The 19,503-nt window shown below is 36.5% G+C and overlaps 1 protein-coding gene across 12 annotated transcripts in view; it reads left to right on the top strand.

The window, feature by feature from the left end:
- The window catches only part of CCDC102B (coiled-coil domain containing 102B), a 320,660-nt gene that overhangs the window by 179,664 nt on the left and 121,493 nt on the right, over positions 1–19,503 (top strand). For 11 of the 12 annotated variants that reach the window (XM_059140061.1, XM_059140060.1, XM_059140062.1 and 8 more), the window contains one exon: positions 403–612. In XM_059140061.1, coding sequence (XP_058996044.1) covers positions 403–612 — 210 coding nt within the window. Of the gene's footprint in view, positions 1–402; positions 613–12,547; positions 13,149–19,503 lie in introns of those variants that run through there. The other variant, XM_059140057.1, reaches the window with a different exon arrangement.

Raw genomic sequence — 19,503 nt, 5'->3', positions numbered from 1 at the left:
AATAAATAAATGACCGAGTGAATATATGAGCTATATCCGTGCAACCCAGAATTGCCCAAGAAATTATTTTGCACCTTCTCAATCGATAAATGTTCACCATTTAAGTGGAGATTGTTGGCAGAATACCTTAGTTTTCCCCCTGACATATTTACTTGACAAATATGGTCTGTGTGGTTATAGACATAGTCTCATGAGCCAGGAGGAAAGCTCTAGTGGTCTAGGGCATGGCATGGTCTTAGGATCTTTGTGTTGTTCACAACTTTTCAGACAAATATGGTTTCCTTTTAAAAATTATACTTATGTATCTGTGAACCTTTGTCAGTGGGGGCTTTTTTGCTGGGTGCCTTGCCTTTTGACAATTACAAGTGTTCCATGTTCTCTCTTTGTGTTTTCTGTGTTTAGCTAGAGAGATTGCAGGCTGAAAATATCTCGGAGTGGGACAAGAGGGAAATACTTGAAACAGAAAAGCAAGGACTGGAAAAAGAAAATAGAAAACTCAAGGCTCAAGTGAAAGAAATGGAAGAGCTCCTGGGTGGGAAAAACAGATTCAGCACAAACTCTCAAAGTTCTGATTTCAAGACATCACGAGTTGATCTGCAGGAACAAAGCAAGGTACGGGTTCCCCCGGGAAGCAGCGTTCTCACTCGCGACCCATGCCTCCCTGGTGCTTGGTAGCGGCTGCCTCCCTTTTACCCGCCTCCTAATCTGAACATTTTCTTTTGTGTTACTTAACGTCTGATCACTTGCTCTCTCTGTCACTGTAAGGTAGAGTAACATTGTTCATGAATAGGAACACAGAGTGTCACACACTTTGTATGAAAAAGTTAGAATAGGACAAATCTGACAGTTTCAGTCTTTTCCAAAAGGAAGAAAAAACTAAAAGGGATCTTTGTGTTTTTTGTTTCCTTTTATACTTTTTAGGTGTGTGTTTTTTTTTTTTTTTTTTTTTTTTTTTTTTTTTATTGCACCCGAATGTTTATAGCAGCAATGTCCACAATAGCCAAACTATGGAAAGAACCTAGATGTCCATCAACAGATGAATGGATCAAGAAGATGTGGTATATATACACAATGGAATACTTGCTATACTTTTGTCTCAGTATTTTTCAAGCAATTGATCTTACTTCTCAGTAAGTAACCTTCTCCATTAGTCTGAGCAACTGTGGAGGGAGCGTTGGTCAGCAGTGACGGCACCTGCATCAACATTTCCGTTTAGCTGAAGCGCACTCTCTTCCGGTTCGTTTTTAGTTTCAGAGAAATTTTGAGTCAGTTCAGTGCATTGTTTGGCAAATAGCTTTTATAGGCTATAATATAAATATTAGAACTAGAATTAAATTCACCCTCTGATTTTGAGAACTTCAGGTTTTTGGAATTGTTAAAACCTATAGATAGGATTTTTAAAAATAAATAGCTTTTATATTTAAAAAATAATCTCTTAATGGCAGTTGCAGTTTGTGTGTTTTAGGGTCAACATTCTGGAAAACATTTACATCTTGTTTCTATTCCTGCCATTAAAGTACCTATAGTGTCTTAATGCACAATTCTGTTATTTCACTCAATCTCTTTAACAGTGAATTAAAAGTGAGTTTGATAAGTTCATATTTTTAAATTATATAAGTAGTTCATACTCATAGGACCTCTAACACCTACATGGCCGGAAAACGTGAATCCCATATCACTTTTCCTTATTCTTTGCTATCGGAGGAATCAATTGCAAATGCAAGATTAAATCACATTAGAATTCCGTGACTTGGCAGTACGGATCTCTGAAGTGAAATATTATAGTCAGTAATCATAATTCCCATTATATGTGTTCAGAAACCAGCCATAATAGTGTATTTGGTTCTGACATATACAACTGATAAATCTGTTTTTGTGCAGATTTCTACTTGTGAAAGTACAGAATTATTTCAATTATGAAACAAGTTTTTTGATCATCAAAATACCTGCTTGCGTTTGACTCACTTGAACAGAACAAGCCTTTATATTGTACTCTGTGTCTGGTCACTGCTGTAGAAGCTGACTGATATGAAGATTAATGAATCATTATCCCTGCCCAGCCTGGGCTTAAAGTCTATATAGGGAGATAAACACATAAATTGTTATCAGTAGTATAACATGTTGATTGATAATAAAGTAAAATGGGAATACAGAGGAAGCAGTTCATTCTAGTTCATTTTGATTCCTATCTAGTTACATCAAAATGTTCTACTGTAAAGCATGTCAGTTAGGAAATATGAGGGCTGACTGGGGACTGTTTGGAACTGACATATATATATATATATATAGTCAGTTGGCTTGTCTGGTTGTCAGGGCACAGAGTCCAGATCTGGGCTCTTTGGGACAAGTGTAGTTCTTCATCTTAGGAATAGACAGAACTTGGAAACTCAAGATTCCGGAAGGTCTAACCAAACCAACAGGTATGTTCATCAGTTAGAAAACTCTTCCTTAAATATATATTATCTTGATGAGCAGGAAGAGGTGTTGATTATTCTTGTGCTCTTCATTAAGAATTCAGACTCACTACTTGGACCAAAATAATTACTTAGCACAGAGCAGCTGTAGGTCGGAATCCTTGGTGCCTCCGAGATCCCCTCCGGGATCAAGATTTAAATGTCCCCAAATGCCAGATGAACCAAGCTGCATATAAAACACGCCCAAGTCCAGAGAATACTATAGATTCTATTATAACATGAAGTCAAATCGTAATTTTAACATTATTTTGATAAAAACTAATTTACATGTATATAAATTAGGCATTTAAGTATCATGTAAAGGTACCCTGTGTACATAGGTATGTGATTACCATGTAGAAGCAGCATATATCTATGTGAATATAATTTCTATATATATAAGTGACACTGGAAATAGGTGCTGACATGTAACAAAACAGTAACCAGTCAATTATCACTCTCTGAAAGAGTTGTAAAGTCTTATTATGTTATCTTTATATCTAATCACATTTAACGAGTGTCTGTGACAGACACAAAATTGCCTGCTTTTCACAGAAATCACCAAATCAATATATTGTGTTAATTTCTTGAACTTTAACATTCTCACTGTTCAATGAAATTTTTTTATAAATTCTTACTTATACAAGAGGGGAAGAATTTCACATATATATTTGAAATATACAGTGCTATATTTTGCATACATTTTTGCATTTTTTTGGCCTTAGTATTATAGGAAATAAATTTTTAAAGAAAGTATCTTTTCATTTTAAATGGCACTGTTGGGGCACCTGGGTGGGTCAGTGGGTTAAGTGTCGACTTTTGGCTCAGGTCATGATCTTGGGGTCCTGGGATAGAGCCCCACATTGGGCTCCCTGCACACTCTGCTTCTCTGCCTGCCCTCGCCCTATACACACTCTCTCATTCTCACAAATAAGTAAAAATCTTAAAAAAAAAAAAAGTTGCACTGTTAATTTAAGGACAAAGATTCTCCTTAATACAAATGATCTCATCACATGAATGAACCTCCATCTTGTGGTTGTTTTTATGTCCCATGTTGAGGCTCTGTGCACATCAATCTTTTATTTTAACTAAATAAACCCAGCAGTGCACCGGAACTTTTTAATGAATAGACTGGAAACTTACTGATCAGTAGAACATTTGAGAGGTGGGACTGTGCCTAGGAGAGACACAGACAGAAAGAAGTATCAAGACGACTGGTAAATCACATGATTCAGAAAAGCACATCAAGCACATCTTCACCCGGGCTTGGTGAATGAAAAAGAAGCTTGAAGGACTTCAAGAATTCTAATCTCTTCAGAGCTTTCACTTCCACCTCCCCTCCTCCCTTTCCTTCCAGGGACTTTTAGGAGGACGGAGAGAAGAGGGAAGGAGAAGACAAATGAGGGACAGAGAAGGGGAAAGTGGTGTGTGTCCACTCTAAAGTGAGAAGACATAACAAAATAACCAAAATGGAAACAAACACATATAAGCTAGTATTTATCAAACTATGTCCTGATTTTGCTATAATAGAGAAAAGTAGAATTGTAATTCCCAATCATTTTCCTAAATATGATCTGTAAATGCTGATTTATTTTATTTACTCTATTGAAGTGAGACTGATTTTTTACTTGGAAAGCCTCAATTCTGTTGATATGCAATATATGTATTCTCCATGCCAAATAATACTTCTTAAAGTGAAAAGTTATTGGAAAAAGTGGTCAGTATTCTCCTGGGTAAAGCCCCATAAACCAGGCAACATGCCTCCCATGAAGCTTTTTGGAGGCTTGTTTTCTTAAATCATTCTGGCAACTAAATCCCTTCCTTCAGGTCACACCCTGGGTCATTTTCAGAAAGTTAATGTGACAGAGTGGTAATTGATGTGTCTCAGGAAAATGATGAATTAATCTAAGAGTGGAAAGGCCATCAAAGTCAATTCCTAATGAATTTACTTTTCTGATGGTGTCTATTCCTTGAGTTGGAATGACATTTATTTTATTTAGTAACTTTACCCTCAGAAATATTTTATTTTCATTCAGAGGTTTAGCAAGCAAATCTATGGATTTGTTAACTTTTCTTCATTCACAATTTCTCTTTTGAAACCCTCTTTGCTCATAATATTATTCAATAATTTAAGAATAAAAATATCCTTAAAATGTTATAAAATAATAATTTAAATACAGAATAACATAATTTGATGTTATTAGATAGGGCCATTTCATGTTTTTCTTTAACTATTCGTACATAACTTTGCTTCCTGAGCTACATTAGAAATTTTAATTTTTAATATAGTGATTAGTAAAACAGTATATTACTATAGAGACTTTTGGATATATGGAAATTTTTAACCCTTTCATAGGTGGAATATATTTTATATATAAAAATGAAAATAATTCACTTTGAAAAATGTCTTCTTTGTCCAAAACATTAAGCTACATTGGATGTATCTTATGAATTGATAATTTAGTTATTTCATAAAACTTAGAAACACATCCATGATTTCATGTAAATTTTAACAAAAGTCAGTGGGATTGTGTGGTTGAGCAGAACAATGTTCTTTTCCCCAAGAATTTCTGAAGTTACCAGAGATAGATTCTTAAGTACTGTTTATGAATGTCATAAGGAGGTATCTACTGGAAGTTCCCACTGGATTGGAATAAATCAATATACTACACATTAGGGTGACATTTTCTCTAATATGATATGACTGCCCTCACTCACCCTTAAATACACACAGGCATGCGGCACACGTACAACAAACGGATTTTTATAAATAAACTCTAAAATAGGAGTTTTATTTTTTCTTTCTGTTTTGTGATTCTCCCCTGGGGAATAGGCACACAGAGGATTTTGTATATATGAAACCTTGTTTCTAGGAATATATTATCAGTGGGTGGGATTTCACTTTTTCTTATAAGCAAAATGCTGTCATAGCTTATTAAATTAAAATTATGAATAGTAAATCCCAACCCCTACTGCAGTGTTCAGCATACCTTTTAAATGTGCTATCAAATAAATAAGTACATTTATGTTCCATTTTCATTATTTAAATTTCATTGTATATTTTGATTTATCTTTAATTCTTTTATTTTCCTTTTTATTCTATGTTAGAGGGCAGTGAGGTCTATAAGGTTGTTGGAGGCTTATAATATCCTTCAAAATCTCTTTCCTGTATGTTAGATCAATGATATTTTATCCGATAGCCAATTAAAACCAAGATGCAAATGTTAACACTTAGGTCACTTATATTTTGCAGATTTAGAACTTCATGAAATTTTATAGTATAAATTGTGAAATTCAGATATGAAATTATGTCATTTTGTGTTTGATATGTCTAGTGGACTACTAATAATCCACTATATTATTACAAAGTGATTGGCAGTTCACATAACTGTTATCGGTGGATTTATATTAGCTTGATTTAAAGCACTGATAAAAAATAATATTTAGTTTCTTATTTAAAATGGCAAAACACTATGGCTATAATACTTCTTTTTTATTTTTTTCGATGTGTTTTTTTTTTAATTTTTTATTTTTCCCCAGCGTAACAGTATTCATTGTTTTTGCACCACACCCAGTGCTCCATGCAATCGGTGCCTTCTCCAATACCCACCACCTGGTTCCCCCAACCTCCCACCCCCCCGCCCCTTCAAAACCCTCAGATTGTTTTTCAGAGTCCATAGTCTCTAATGGTTCACCTCCCCTTCCAATTTCCCTCAACTCCTTCTCCTGTCCATCTCCCCTTGTCCTCCATGCTATTTGTTATGCTTTACAAATAAGTGAAACCATATGATAATTGACTCTTTAAATCTTAAGCTAAAGTTCAAATTAAAAATAAAACTGGAAGATGAGGGAAAAACCCATAGGTCTGAGACATTCACTATTTTGTCTTTCTTTTCCTTTTCCTTTTTCTTAAAGTGAAATTACATTACATAAAATTAAACATTTTAAAGTGAATAACCTAGTGGCATTCAGTACATTCAAGATGTTGTACAACGACTGTCTCTAACTGATGCCAGAGCATTTTCATCATCCCCAAGGGAAACTCCATAAGCATCACATAGCAGCTGCCCAACCCTCGCTCCTCTGAACCTCCAGCAAGCTCAAGTCTGCTCTCTGTCTAGCTGGATTTACCTGTTCTGGATATTTCATATGAACAGGATCATACAACCTGTAATTTTCTGTGTCTGGCTTCTTTAACTTACATATGGAGTGTTCAAGGTTCGTGTGTACCTCAGTACTTCATTTTCCTTTTGGTTTCATAGTATTTAATTCTGTGTTTATTCAACAATTTGTTCACTCATTTATGTGCCAGTGGACACCTAGGTTATTTTCATCATTTGACTTTTTCAAATGTATGTGCTATTATAAACATACAGGTACATGCATTAATTTGAATACCTGCTTTCATTTATTTTAGGTACATAACTAGGAATAAAATTTTAGGGTCATATCATAGTTCTATAATTTAATGTTTGAAGGAGCCAATGAGTTTTTCCTCCAGTGGCTGAACTGTTATATTCCTATCACAATGTATAAGAGTTCCTAGCTCCTCATAGCACTTGTTCTTTTTTGTTTTTTGATTTGTGTTTTTAAAACTATACTCATCCTACTGAGTTTATAGTGTGGTACCTTATGGTGGTTTTGATTTGCATTTCCCTCATGACTAATGATTTTTAAAAATCCTTCTTTTTTGGAGAAATGTCTATTCAAGCTCTTTGCCCCCCACCTCCCTTTATAACAAGATTTTATTTATTTACTTATTTGATACAGAGAGAGAGAGAGAGAGAGAGAGCGCCAAAGGGAATACAAGCAGGGGGAGTGGGAGGAGAAGCAGACTCCCCACTGAGCAGGGAGCCCGACGATGCGGGGCTCCATCCCAGGGTCCTGGGATCATGACCTCAGCGAAGGCAGCGGCTTAATGACTGAGCCACACAGGCATTCCTCTCCCCACCCTTTTTAAAAGATTTTATATATTTATTTGACAGAGAGAGAGAGAGAGAGAGATCACAAATAGGCAAAGAAGCAGGCTAGAGAGAAGAGGAAGCGGGCTCACCGGCTGAGCAGAGAGCCCGATGTGGGACTCGATCCCAGGACCCTGAGATCATGACCTGAGCCAAAGGCAGAGGCTTAACCCACTGAGCCACCCACGTGCCCCTACCCCTTTAAAAAAAAAAAAAAAATGAAGTTGTTTGCCTTTCTGTTGCTGAGTTGTAAGAGTTCTTTATGTATTCTGAATATTAAGTCTTATCAGATATTTGATTTCCCAGCATTTTCTACCATTCAGTTGTCTTTTCACTTTCTTGGGAATGTCTTCCGATGTATACAGTTTTTAATTTTGATAAAATCCAGCATATCTATTTTTGTTGTTGTTGATTATTCTTTTAAAGTTTCATTTCTGCTAAATCCAAGGTCGTGAAGATTTAACTCCTATGTTTTCTTCTAAGGCTTTAATGTTTAACCTGTTATATTTAAGTCATTGACCTCTTTTGAGTTAATTTATACACATACAGTGTAAGTTAGGAATCTAACTTCATTATTTTACATATGGCTACCCAGTTGCTTCAGCACCATTTGTTGAAGAGACTTTTATATTTCTCCAATTCAGCAGTCCTGGTACCTTTGTCGCAAATCAGTAGTTTCCAGATGTACGGGGTTATTTCTGGAGGTTCAGTTTCATTCCATTGGTCCACATGGTTATCATTATGCCAGTACCACATTGTTTCAATTACTGCCCCTTTGCAATAAATTTTGAAATCAAGAAATATGACTCCTCTAACCTTCTTCTTTTTCATTATCATTTTGGATATTTGGAGCCAATTAAAATTCCATATGAATTTGAAGATCCAGCTTTTCCATTTTTGCAAAAAAAAAAAAGAAGAAGAAGAAGAAGAAGCAGTAGCACTTTGGATAGGGATTTCATTGAATCTGTGGATGACTTTTGGGAATACTGAGAACTGCTGGATGTGTATGTCCCTCCAGAGTTCATATGTTGAAACCATATTGCAAAGGTGATGGTATTTGGAGGTGGTGTTTGGAGAGGTGCGTAGGTCTGACAGCAGAGCTCTCATGAATGCAATTAGTGGATTTCTGAGAGACTCCAAAGAGCATCCACATTACTACTCAGTGAAAGTGGTAACCGCCAAATGTGTGATTCAGCAAATCTGTAACAAGAAAATGGAACCAGAGGTTAGAGAATGAAAGAATAAAATTCTTACCCTGGTCCGCGCTCAGTATTTTTGCCAAATAATACTCTGTGCTTTAGTTTTCTCATTTTTTAAGAAGAAAGTCTGGAATAAATAGCTGAGATTCTGCCGGCACCAAAATTCCATTATCCTATTACGTTTTCCAAAATTTAGCTACTGGGTTTAAATAAAATCACTAATTTGGGTTCATGAGGACGATGTAATATTTCTTTAGAATTTCAGTTTATTTTCACTAAAATAGCTGTTGGCTCCCGATACAGCTTAGTGTACTCTTTCCACTTGCTGGATTTATTTATTTTTAATTCATGCAGTTAAATTTAATATGGTTGTTGACATAATTGAGAGAATTTTCATTTTGTATTTCTCTGCTACTGCCCATCACTTTCTGTTCCCCTATCATTTTATTTTGCTTAATTTAATGGTATTTAGATCCCTACAGCATTTGGCAGGCTTTCTAATTCTCTCTAAATTCTAGGAAAACAGACAAAAAGAAACATCAGTATATCAGTAACTAACAACAATCATCTCTTTGCTTTTTAACAACTTTAATTTCATTTTCCATTACATAGTTCCATGTGTGTGTGTGTGTGTGCATGTGTGTGAACGTAGTTCTAGTTTAGTGTAACATGAGTCAAGAAAGAATAATTACTTCTGTGCTGATGTTATTTAATAAGGTCTGTATTTTATACTTTCCATTACTAAACAGAGAATTTTGCTGTTGATAAAAAACAAAAAAACCCACACACTTAAAAAAAAAAAAAAAAACTAAAAGAAAAAACAACAACAACGAAAACATACCAAATGTGTAAAACAAGGCTATTCAATTACTTGGTACTTGGCCTTTTTTGTAGCGCTTTATCCGGGATAAGAGATGGGCCACTCCTCCTTTCTGCAAGTGTTTTCATTTCTGTTGAGAAAAAAATAACTAAATAAAATGAAGACCATGTGACTTGTTAAAAAAAAAAAAAGAAGAAGAAGAATTACAAATCACATTCATATTTCAAATTCAGCTCCTTTTCTAGCATTCTGAAATCGTGTTATTCTGTGTCTATTCAGCATAATTCACATGGTAGAAGGAATTTTAAAATGAATTAGATGTTCTTATCTCCTGGAGCAATGTTTCCTGAATTTGGATTATGGTCCTGCGGTACCAAATAGGGTGTTTCTGAAAACAAAAATTCTAAATTAATAGGCATGTAACTTGGGAAGTAGGAATGTGTGTGTGTGTGTGTGTGTGTGTGTGTGTGTGTATTGTAAGTATTTTATTTTAAAAGTAGTTAGATGTCCATTCAGTGATGAATGGTTAAGGAAAATGTCATATATATACAAAATGAAATATTACTCAGCCATAAAAAGAATGAAATCTTACCATTTGCAATGATATGGAAGGAGCTAGAAAGTATGACGCTAAGTGTAATAAATCAGCCACAGAAAGATAAATACCATATGATTTCACTCATATGTGGAATTTAAGAAACAAAACAAATGAGAAAGGGGAAAGAAAAGATAGAGAAAAGAGAGAGGCAAATTAAGAAACAGGTTCGTAACTACGGAGAACCAACTGATGGTCTCCGAGAGGAGGTGGGGGAGGGGCGGGTGAAGCGGGATGGCGGGTAGGGAGGGCACTTGGGATGAGCTCGGGCTGGTAGAAGGAAGTGTGGAGTCACTGTACGGTACACCTAAAACTAATATTACAGTGTATGTTAACTAACTAGAACTTGAAAACATTTTAAAAAATTAAAATAAGATGTTGATAGGTTTAGCCACAATCCTTACCGCCTCCCCGAAAAGTATCTAGAGGACTTTTATGTCCACTAGAACTTGGAAAACCATAAGTTCAACACACAAGTGTTTTCAAAGTGTATTACAATGCCCTTCATAACTGTAAATGACTAGGTTATTTCTGATTTGGCATTATCAAAGAGTCTGTGTGTGTGTGTGTGTGTGTGTGTGTGAGAGAGTCTTTAGTGAATATGGTAAATATCTTTCATTAGTGACAATTTCAAATTACTTTCAAGGATGTTTTATATACTTCATAGTTAATTTACATAAACATCCCAAATGAAATTTATTTTCCAATCTACTGCACTAATGCCTGAAAATCTGGTTCTCTGTGCTGGAGGTAAATTGGTGGCTGTTTTGGTGGCATGTCCTTGACAACATGGGGAAAGAGCCGGGAAATGTGAGAGGTCTGCTGTGCCAAGGTGAAGCAGGTGTGGGGGAACAGTAGCATATGGAGAAATAATTAGCTGGCTGAGTCTGTATTACAAGAATAATTTTACCTTAAGCCAGTTAAAATTAATTATCCTACCTTAAGCCAGATAGAATTAATTCAATTTCTCCCAAAGAAACTGTTTATTTGGCTCGATTTGGGCGGACATAGCTGGAATGTTTTTTAACCGTATTAATGAGCATTTCATAATTAGAACTATGTCCTTTGGCTCTGTATACAAATAGCAAAAAAGAAAATTTGGATTTACGAAATTTTAAAACCCAAATATGTCCTTTTCTCCAGATAATTATCTGAGTTTTAATGTTTTCTGGTCTTTATATTTGAATGAGTCACTGCTTATTGGCTTAACTTGTACCATATGAGGAATGCCTTGTTCATTCTGTTTATTAGATTTGTCTATCCACTTTTTGCTTATTACCATGTAATCCATTTTAAGATAAAATTCATTTGTTTTTATTTTAAATGATTGTAAAGGAAGGATCAGCATTTTTTTTCAAAACTAGGTATAAAGGTTTTCAGTTTTTCTGTGATGAGGCAATATTAATTTTCAAATGCTGCTATTTATCCCATTAATTATTTCACATGTGTTTGTGATATATACTTTTCAAAGAAGAGAAGAAGAATATTAACACATAATTTTATAAAAGATAAGGTATCTCATCTATTATTTGTAAAAGAAATCATTTAAAATCAAGTGACATCTACTCTTTCTTTTGTTATTGATTAATTCAACAAATATTTGCTGAAATCAGAATTTGGCTGTAGGTATCCAAAAACAGATAAATAACAGAAATGTAAATAATACAAGGAATCTGATGATTTGGGACTTGGGGATAAGCTCCATGTTGGACATACATGAATGACCCCTGGTTCACCACCACAGAATAGGCCTAACTAGAGAATGGGTTCCTTAGAAAAGGTATCAGGAAGAGACAGAGTTCCATGACATCTTTTCTTTCATCCCTGTCCCCAAGGTTACTCTACCTTAGCTACAAGATGGGAAGGCACCTAATGACTGGACTTGGCTGCTCTATAATTTCCTGTTACCACTCTTCCCTACTGAGATCAGCCCAAATTCAGACCTTGCTTGAGCATATTTATTTTCCAGCATCTAGAGCTTATCTGGAACTCTAGCTATAAGAGATTCAAGAAAATGTAGGTGTTTAGAATCCAAGAGGGAGAACTAGAAGAACTCTGGCATAGATGTTGAAATAGCCAATCTATATTTCAGGCACACACACAGTGTTGTGGATAGTGAATGTAAGGGTGGCAAGACACACAACGTAACAGCTGTCCTCATGAAACCTACAGTCAAATCAAATCATCAACGAAGAAGTCTATAATGGTGACTGAGTTAAATGCTGAAAATCAGTAGATTTAGGTTATATTGCTTCTTCCTGGGAAATGACCGATCAGAATGAGATCAGAAAGGAGAAACGAGTTCATTACCTGGAGGGACCTGGTATAAGAACATTCCATACCCAGTGAATAAGTGCAGGGGCTTATTTGCTTTGGGTAAAATTGGAGGGAAACAAATGAAATCTACTAGTTTTCTGAGATTCTTCTAAGTATGTGGGGTAGAGGAGAAGAATGGCTTTGGAAACTTGGGAGAAAGCTGAGATTCTGAGGCTCTAAAATCTGTCTCTATTGTCTCACAGGTCCCTTGCTTGGTGATGGAGCTCCAAGGACTGATCTGAAGACTGCTGGTGAGCGAAGGGAGGAAGAATGGTAGCAAAAGTCCACATGCTGTGGAAAGGGTGGGGAAGGCACAAAAAAAGAAGTCATGGGATCTCCTAAATTGACTCTTAAGTACTCCCTTCACGGGATCTGGGGCTATACTTAGTTTGTGTAGCTAAAAGAATTGTCATGTCATGACCTGTACTAGTTGCTTTATCCTTAGATCCTGTTGTTCGTCTCTGACCAAATTTTTGCACTGAAATTAAAGTACCTTTCTGTGTTGTTTTATGGACTTCATCCATCAATTCAGATTATCCTTGGTGTACACTAATGATGTAGCTTAGTTTCTTTAATGATTAAGCCTGTACCAAATTGTTATTTTGGAAGTTTTCTGTTAGCATCTGCAGCAAAATTTTGTTGATTACTTAAAAGTATTATCTAAGAATGGCTACAATTTGTTCTCTACCTTTATGTCTTTTTATTCCAAACATTGTACGCTATCATCAGTGTTCACCTCACCATAGAAATAGAGTTATTTTTATTGGGATACAACCTGAAAATAAATCTCATCTTCAAGTAGAATATGGAGAGTACGATACTTATGTAGAATATGTCCCACCATTTTATTTGCCATATGCATACTATAGAATTTATATATATATAGATACATAATATATATTACATCTATAGCTATTTTATATATATATATATTATATATATATATAATATATATAAAACATCCCCCCATTACATACACAGACATGCAGAGCTACATATACATAAGAAAAGTATAACAATGTGGTAGGACAAATATTGATAACTCCAAGAGGATAAAGATAATCAATTAGGATAATGATCTGGTGATCTCAAATCTGAGATCAGATGATATAAAATACACACTTAAATATTTTATAAAGGCAAAACATGAAAGTAAATGTGTTGGAGATTCAACATCCATTCTGTCTCATTAGTGGGTGGATGTCATTTGGGGAACCCTAACGTGTATTCACCTGGCTTCTACTTAACATGCATTGTTTTTTCTCTAGGATTATCTCCACCCCCAAATTTCAGGCCACATCCTTTGGTTAAGGTTAATACCACCTCTACCTTCAGGTTGGGTAGGCGATTCATGTTTATCTAATGAAAACATTTAAGTTTTCTGGACACACATGCTAGTATGGGCAGGTAACCACATCAGAGACAATGAAATGTAATGAAGCTTAGATTTCTTAAACAGATGCATTTTCTTGCTGCTAAAATTAAACCTAAGGAAATAAAGATTTAGGGTGACAAAAGCATCAGACTTTCACTAGGAGCTGCATGAGAAAAAGAGTTGAGGCATGGAGAGGGCCTGACCAGGAGACATAATGAGCCTCTCTGGCTTAAGCCATAGCCTGGGTTAAGATGCCCCTGGGAGCAGTAAATAATGCTGCTATAAACATAGGGGCGCATGTATCCCTTTGAATTAGTGTGTTTATATTTTTTGAATAAACACCCAGTAGTGAGATTACTGGATTATACGGTAGTTCTATTTTTAACCTTTTGTGGTACTTCTGTACTGTTTTCCACAGAGGCTGCCTCAGTTTGCATTCCCACCAACAGTGCACGAGTGTTCCTTTTCTCCACATCCTAACCAACACTTATTTCTTGTGGTTTTGATTTTAGCCATTCTGACAGATACGAGGTGATGTCTCGTTGTGGCTTTCATTATTTACAATAGCCAAATTATGGAAAGAACTCAAAGGTACATCAATTGATGAATGGATAAAGAAGATGTGTGTATGAATATTTCAGACACACACACAGTGTGTACATACACACACATATATATACAGACACACATGTATATATGTATATAGACATATATATATATGGTGTGCGTGTGTGTGTGTGCATGTATGTGTGTGTGTGTGTGTGTGTGTGTGTGTATATATATATATATATATATATATATATATATATATATATATACAGACTCTTGCCTATAGAGAACAAATTGATGGTTACCAGAGGGGGATGGGGATGGGTGAAATATGTGATGGGGATTAAGGAGTGGAGTTACAATGAGCACCCAGAGTTGTCTGGAATTGTTAATCACTATATTATATACTTGAAACAAATATAACACTATATGTTAACTATATGGAATTAAAATAAAAACTTAATAATAAAAAAAAGATACCCCTGGGATTTTAAGTTACTTGTGTCCATGAATTCTCCTCTCCATTAAAGAAAATTTGCATTGAGTTTCCAATAAATTCCAATAAGTATAAATGTATTTTCTAATAAAACATTTGCAACAATAATAGCAAATATATTCTTTTTGAAAGACAATTTTTAAAGGAAAATATAGTTTAAATTAAAAAATAAACTCTTGTCTCAAGAAAAAAACAGGGAGTCGATCTCTAATTTTGTTAATCATTATTAGAATAGGCAAGTGGTATCTAGCTTTAGCTAGCAAGTATCTATTACATATAAACATAAAAGGGGAATGGCATGAATACATGTAGACACACAGATGAAGTGAATAGCACATACGGAAAACGGATAGATGTTTTTTTCACATCCATGTTGGAGAAAGCTATATCCTTAATAGATTTTGTAGATTTGCCTCCTATTTGAAGAGTTATATTCCATGATATATTTTTATTACTTATAAGTAATTTTATTACTTATAATTTTAAATAATTCCCCCAACTACTAGTTATCAACACTTAATATAAAGTGCTAATGAAAATTAGATTATTCAGTATGTGTGTATACACACACATACACAGTCACGACTATTTGGAAGGGATACACACTGGTAGAAGATGGATTGAGAGTTTCTAATATTGGTCATGGTCTTATTAGCAGAAGTGCTGGCTCCTCTTATGGCAATACCTGAGAGAAATAAATATAGCTTTGTCATCTGTTTTTACCCATACTATGCTGAAAAACATTGGCTTCCTCATAAACACCACCAGGTGTATTTTAGTAATTAATTATTAAAAATTTGGAAATTCAGAAGGAGAACTGTGGTGTCTAGAACAAGTATTCCCCTTATTATAGTAGCAAGTATCCTGGGATTTATGGAGAGTCAACATATGGAACTGTGTTCCCCTCAAAATTCTTTTATGCTTCTGGAGACACACAGTATGAAGTAGTACTCTGCTGCAAATTTAGTGCCCAAGGAGACTTTCCTATTTAAGCCCTCGTTATGATTGTCTTAGCATTTGTGGATGTGAGGTGAGATCATTATACAGTTTATCCAATAAAAACAGTGTTGAGCTAAGTGTCGTTTATTCAGATCTATGGTTCCAGGATGTGTGAGAGAATAAGTCCAGTGTTCGCCATGGTGAAGTTTGTATATATGCTTGCATTCTTGTTTTATAACAGGTCTTGATTACCAAGATGCTATGGGTATTTCAAAATTTTAGTTGAATTTTGACAAGAATCTGAAGGATGCTATATCCTGAAGAACCACACTATTAAACATAAAAAAAGCCACTAGTTCCTCTTGTAAGTACCATGGACAGAAACAAATGAGACTTGTTTTCATGGATATTGCATTTAGTGAGTAAGAGAGAGGACAATAGGGGCGCCTGGGTGGCTCAGTGGGTTAAGCCACTGCCTTCGGCTCAGGTCATGATCCCAGGGTCCTGGGATCGAGTCCCACATCGGGCTCTCTGCTCAGCGGGGAGCCTGCTTCCTCTCTCTCTCTGCCTGCCTCTCTGCCTACTTGTGATCTCTCTCTGTCAAATAAATAAATAAATTCTTTAAAAAAAAAAAAAAGAGAGAGAGAGGACAATATACAATATGTAAGTAAGTATTCCTTATGAAGAAGAACGTCAATTTCATGGAGCCAGCAATAACAAGATTCCAAAGGTAACAACTAGAACTTCAACAACAAATCATCGCAAACCTGTTCCTTAAACATCAGAAGTTTTTTCTCTCACAGTTCTATAGGCTAGAAAATCAAAATGAAGTTACCAACAGTGGCTCTCTCCCTCCAAAGGGCTCCTGGGGAGAATCCTTGCCCACCTCATCCAGCTTCTGGTGACTGCTGTTCTTTGACTTGTGGCCACATAACCCCCAATCTCTGCCCCCATCTTCGTCTGGCATGCTTCCCCATATTTCTGTTCCACTGAGTGACGTATGGACCAGACGTGGCTCCACATGCCCTCGGCTGCATGAGGGCTGAGCCAGCTGCCCTTTCCTAGAGACTGAAAGCAGTAAAGGAGTCATGCTGTGGTCACCTTCACCAACTTAGTTACCTATGTGACTAGCTTCTTCAGAGGTGCATTCATCAATAATGTGCGGGGACGTTCAGGGTCATAGTCAATTGCCTCTTTCAATAACTGACCCCTTGGTTGTACATATTCTTGGCCAGGTTTATATTTTTATGACTGTATGCTGATGATAGAATAATGGCCCCAAAGATACCCACACTCAAGCCCCAGAATTTTGGAATGTGTTGTTTTATATGGCAAAGGAAATGTGCAGGTGGAATTAAGACTGCTAATTAGCTGATATTGAATAGGGAGAATATCCTGGAATATCTCCAGGGAGCCAATGTAATCACCAGGGTCCTTAAATGTGAAAAAGTAAGGCAATAGAGTTCATCAGAGAGATGTAGAACATGAGGGACTTGACCTACTCTTGCCATCTTTAAAGATGGAGGAAGGGGGCTATAAGCCAACAATACACAGGATAGCAGGCTGAAGATTGCAGTCAGTGTCTAAAACCTGAAAGTCTTTTCAGTGACAACCAACAAGGAAACAGGGACATCCATCCCTCAACCTCAAGGAACTAACTTCTGCCAACACTCTGATTAAATAAGTTCCCCCCAGAACGTATAGAAAACAATGCAGCTCTGTCAACAACTTGGCTTTAGCCAAGTAAGACCCATGTCAGATTTCTGACCTCCAGAATTCTAAGGTAATATATGTGCGTTGTATAAAGCAAGTGAATTTGTTGTAATTTCTTGCATGACAATGGGGAACCACCACGATGCTACTGCTCTGCCACTTGGATCTGATACTCTAATAAAGGCTGAGACCAGTTGCGTTCAATTTTCATAACAACACTTGGTTAGGGCTGTTATCAACAGAATTCCAATCAGCAGGATGAGGCCAACTAGCACTACTGACCTCAGCATACCCCTCAGATCTCATCCTCAGTGGTAGGTCTATTTCAGATAACTGTTTAACTTCTTTTCTTTTCTTATGGCATGTTACATCCCAATAGTAGGATTAATCCAGACACAGTGCGAAGTGTTGACAACCCTACCTCTCCTTCTTGTGCAGCTAGGATGAGGGTATGGGTTTTTCATTTTAACTCATAGAAGGGTGACTGATGTAGGGTTTGTGCTATCTCACTGTGGATATAAGCTACTCCAGTTTGGGATTTGCTGTTGAACTTGCTTTGGACTAGTATTACATTGGTTCGTTTAAGTCACAAAAACATTGACACAAAAAATTGACAGCAAAATTGACACAAAAATTAGCAAAACTCAGAATCACTTGGGGGCCAGGAGAAGCATGAGGGTGGTCTGCATTTATGAGCAGTTGTTGGTGGCATAAACCCAGTCCACCTGGCTACACCCACATGCTTTTCTGTTCCCAGGAGAGCCTGAATGGGGAAGACATACTCTACGGTGAGTCAGATGGCTAGCTACAACTTTTGCTTGACATAGGTGGACCAGGTGATTGTTTTTACCAGGCTGCAGTGATAAATTTTAAAATAATATACAGAAAACAGCTTCTATTAATTGAGCACTAATTGAATATGTACCATGCCTTGTGTTGGGTATAACACAAATATGGCACCATATAAAATCTGCTGATAGTATTTTTTTTAAGGATATATTTATTTATTTTAGAGAGAGAGAGGGAGATAATCTCAAGCAGACTCTATACTGAGCATGGAGCCCAATGCAGGACTCGATTTCAAGATCCCAAGATCATGACCAGAGCAGAAACCAAGAATTGGACACTTAACAGACTGAGTCACCCAGGTACCTTCTGCTGATAGTATATTAGGGCTGAGAAACTCAAAATCCTGTGAGGTTAATTAACACAGCTAATAAGTAAAGGAGCCTATATTCAAACCCAGGCTTGAAGTGAAAGAAAAGCAGTGAAGAAAAAAGTTATCGGAATCATGTCGCTCTCCCATGAACCAAAAATTAAAAAGTTAGAAGCAACCTTAGTAACAAAATTGCATTAAGCTTGTCTATCACCTGGAAAATAATATCATACATGAGTAGCCACAAACACAGAGTACAGGGCATCGTGGGACTGGATTTGTCCGCATTTGTAGGGGATGGATTCATGATCATGAGTATATGGAACCCAGGGGAATGCTTTTAATTTACTAACTATGACAAGGGATCTCTGGCTATCATCAGCAAAACTTGCTGTTTGTCCCAGAGCTGCCTTCACAAAATGCTTGTTTTCATCCATGTTTACTGCTATAACTAGCATCATTATCAACTGAGGAACTCTCCTAGGATTGACAAAATTGAACTGCCTATTCAACTAAAATTAGTCTTCTAACTTCTGGTCCAGCGTCTGCCTGTCTGCCGCCTCGCTCCCTCCTTCCCTTTAACAATTACCACATCATCTATTTCTACTGGCTCATTCCTCAGTGTTTCCTCATGCACCCAGATCTGGTTGGAGATGTCAACAAAAGTGGGACATCAAAACATACCGGAGGGGTGTCTGGGCGGCTCAGTGGGTTAAGCCTCTGCCTGCCTTCGGCTTGGGTCACGACCTCAGGGTCCTGGGATTGAGCCCCGCATCAGGCTCTCTGCTCAGTGGGGGCCTGCTTCCTCCTCTCTCTCTGCCTGCCTCTCTGCCTACTTGTGATCTCTCTCTCTCTCTCTCTGTCAAATAAATAAATAAAATCTTAAAAAAATCCATACTGGATGCATAGCTTCTCAAAGAGGAAAGAAAGT

This window comes from Mustela lutreola, chromosome 11 (assembly GCF_030435805.1).
Source record: "Mustela lutreola isolate mMusLut2 chromosome 11, mMusLut2.pri, whole genome shotgun sequence".
NCBI classification, from domain to species: Eukaryota; Metazoa; Chordata; class Mammalia; order Carnivora; family Mustelidae; genus Mustela; species Mustela lutreola.
This window is presented reverse-complemented; position numbering and strand designations above follow the sequence as displayed.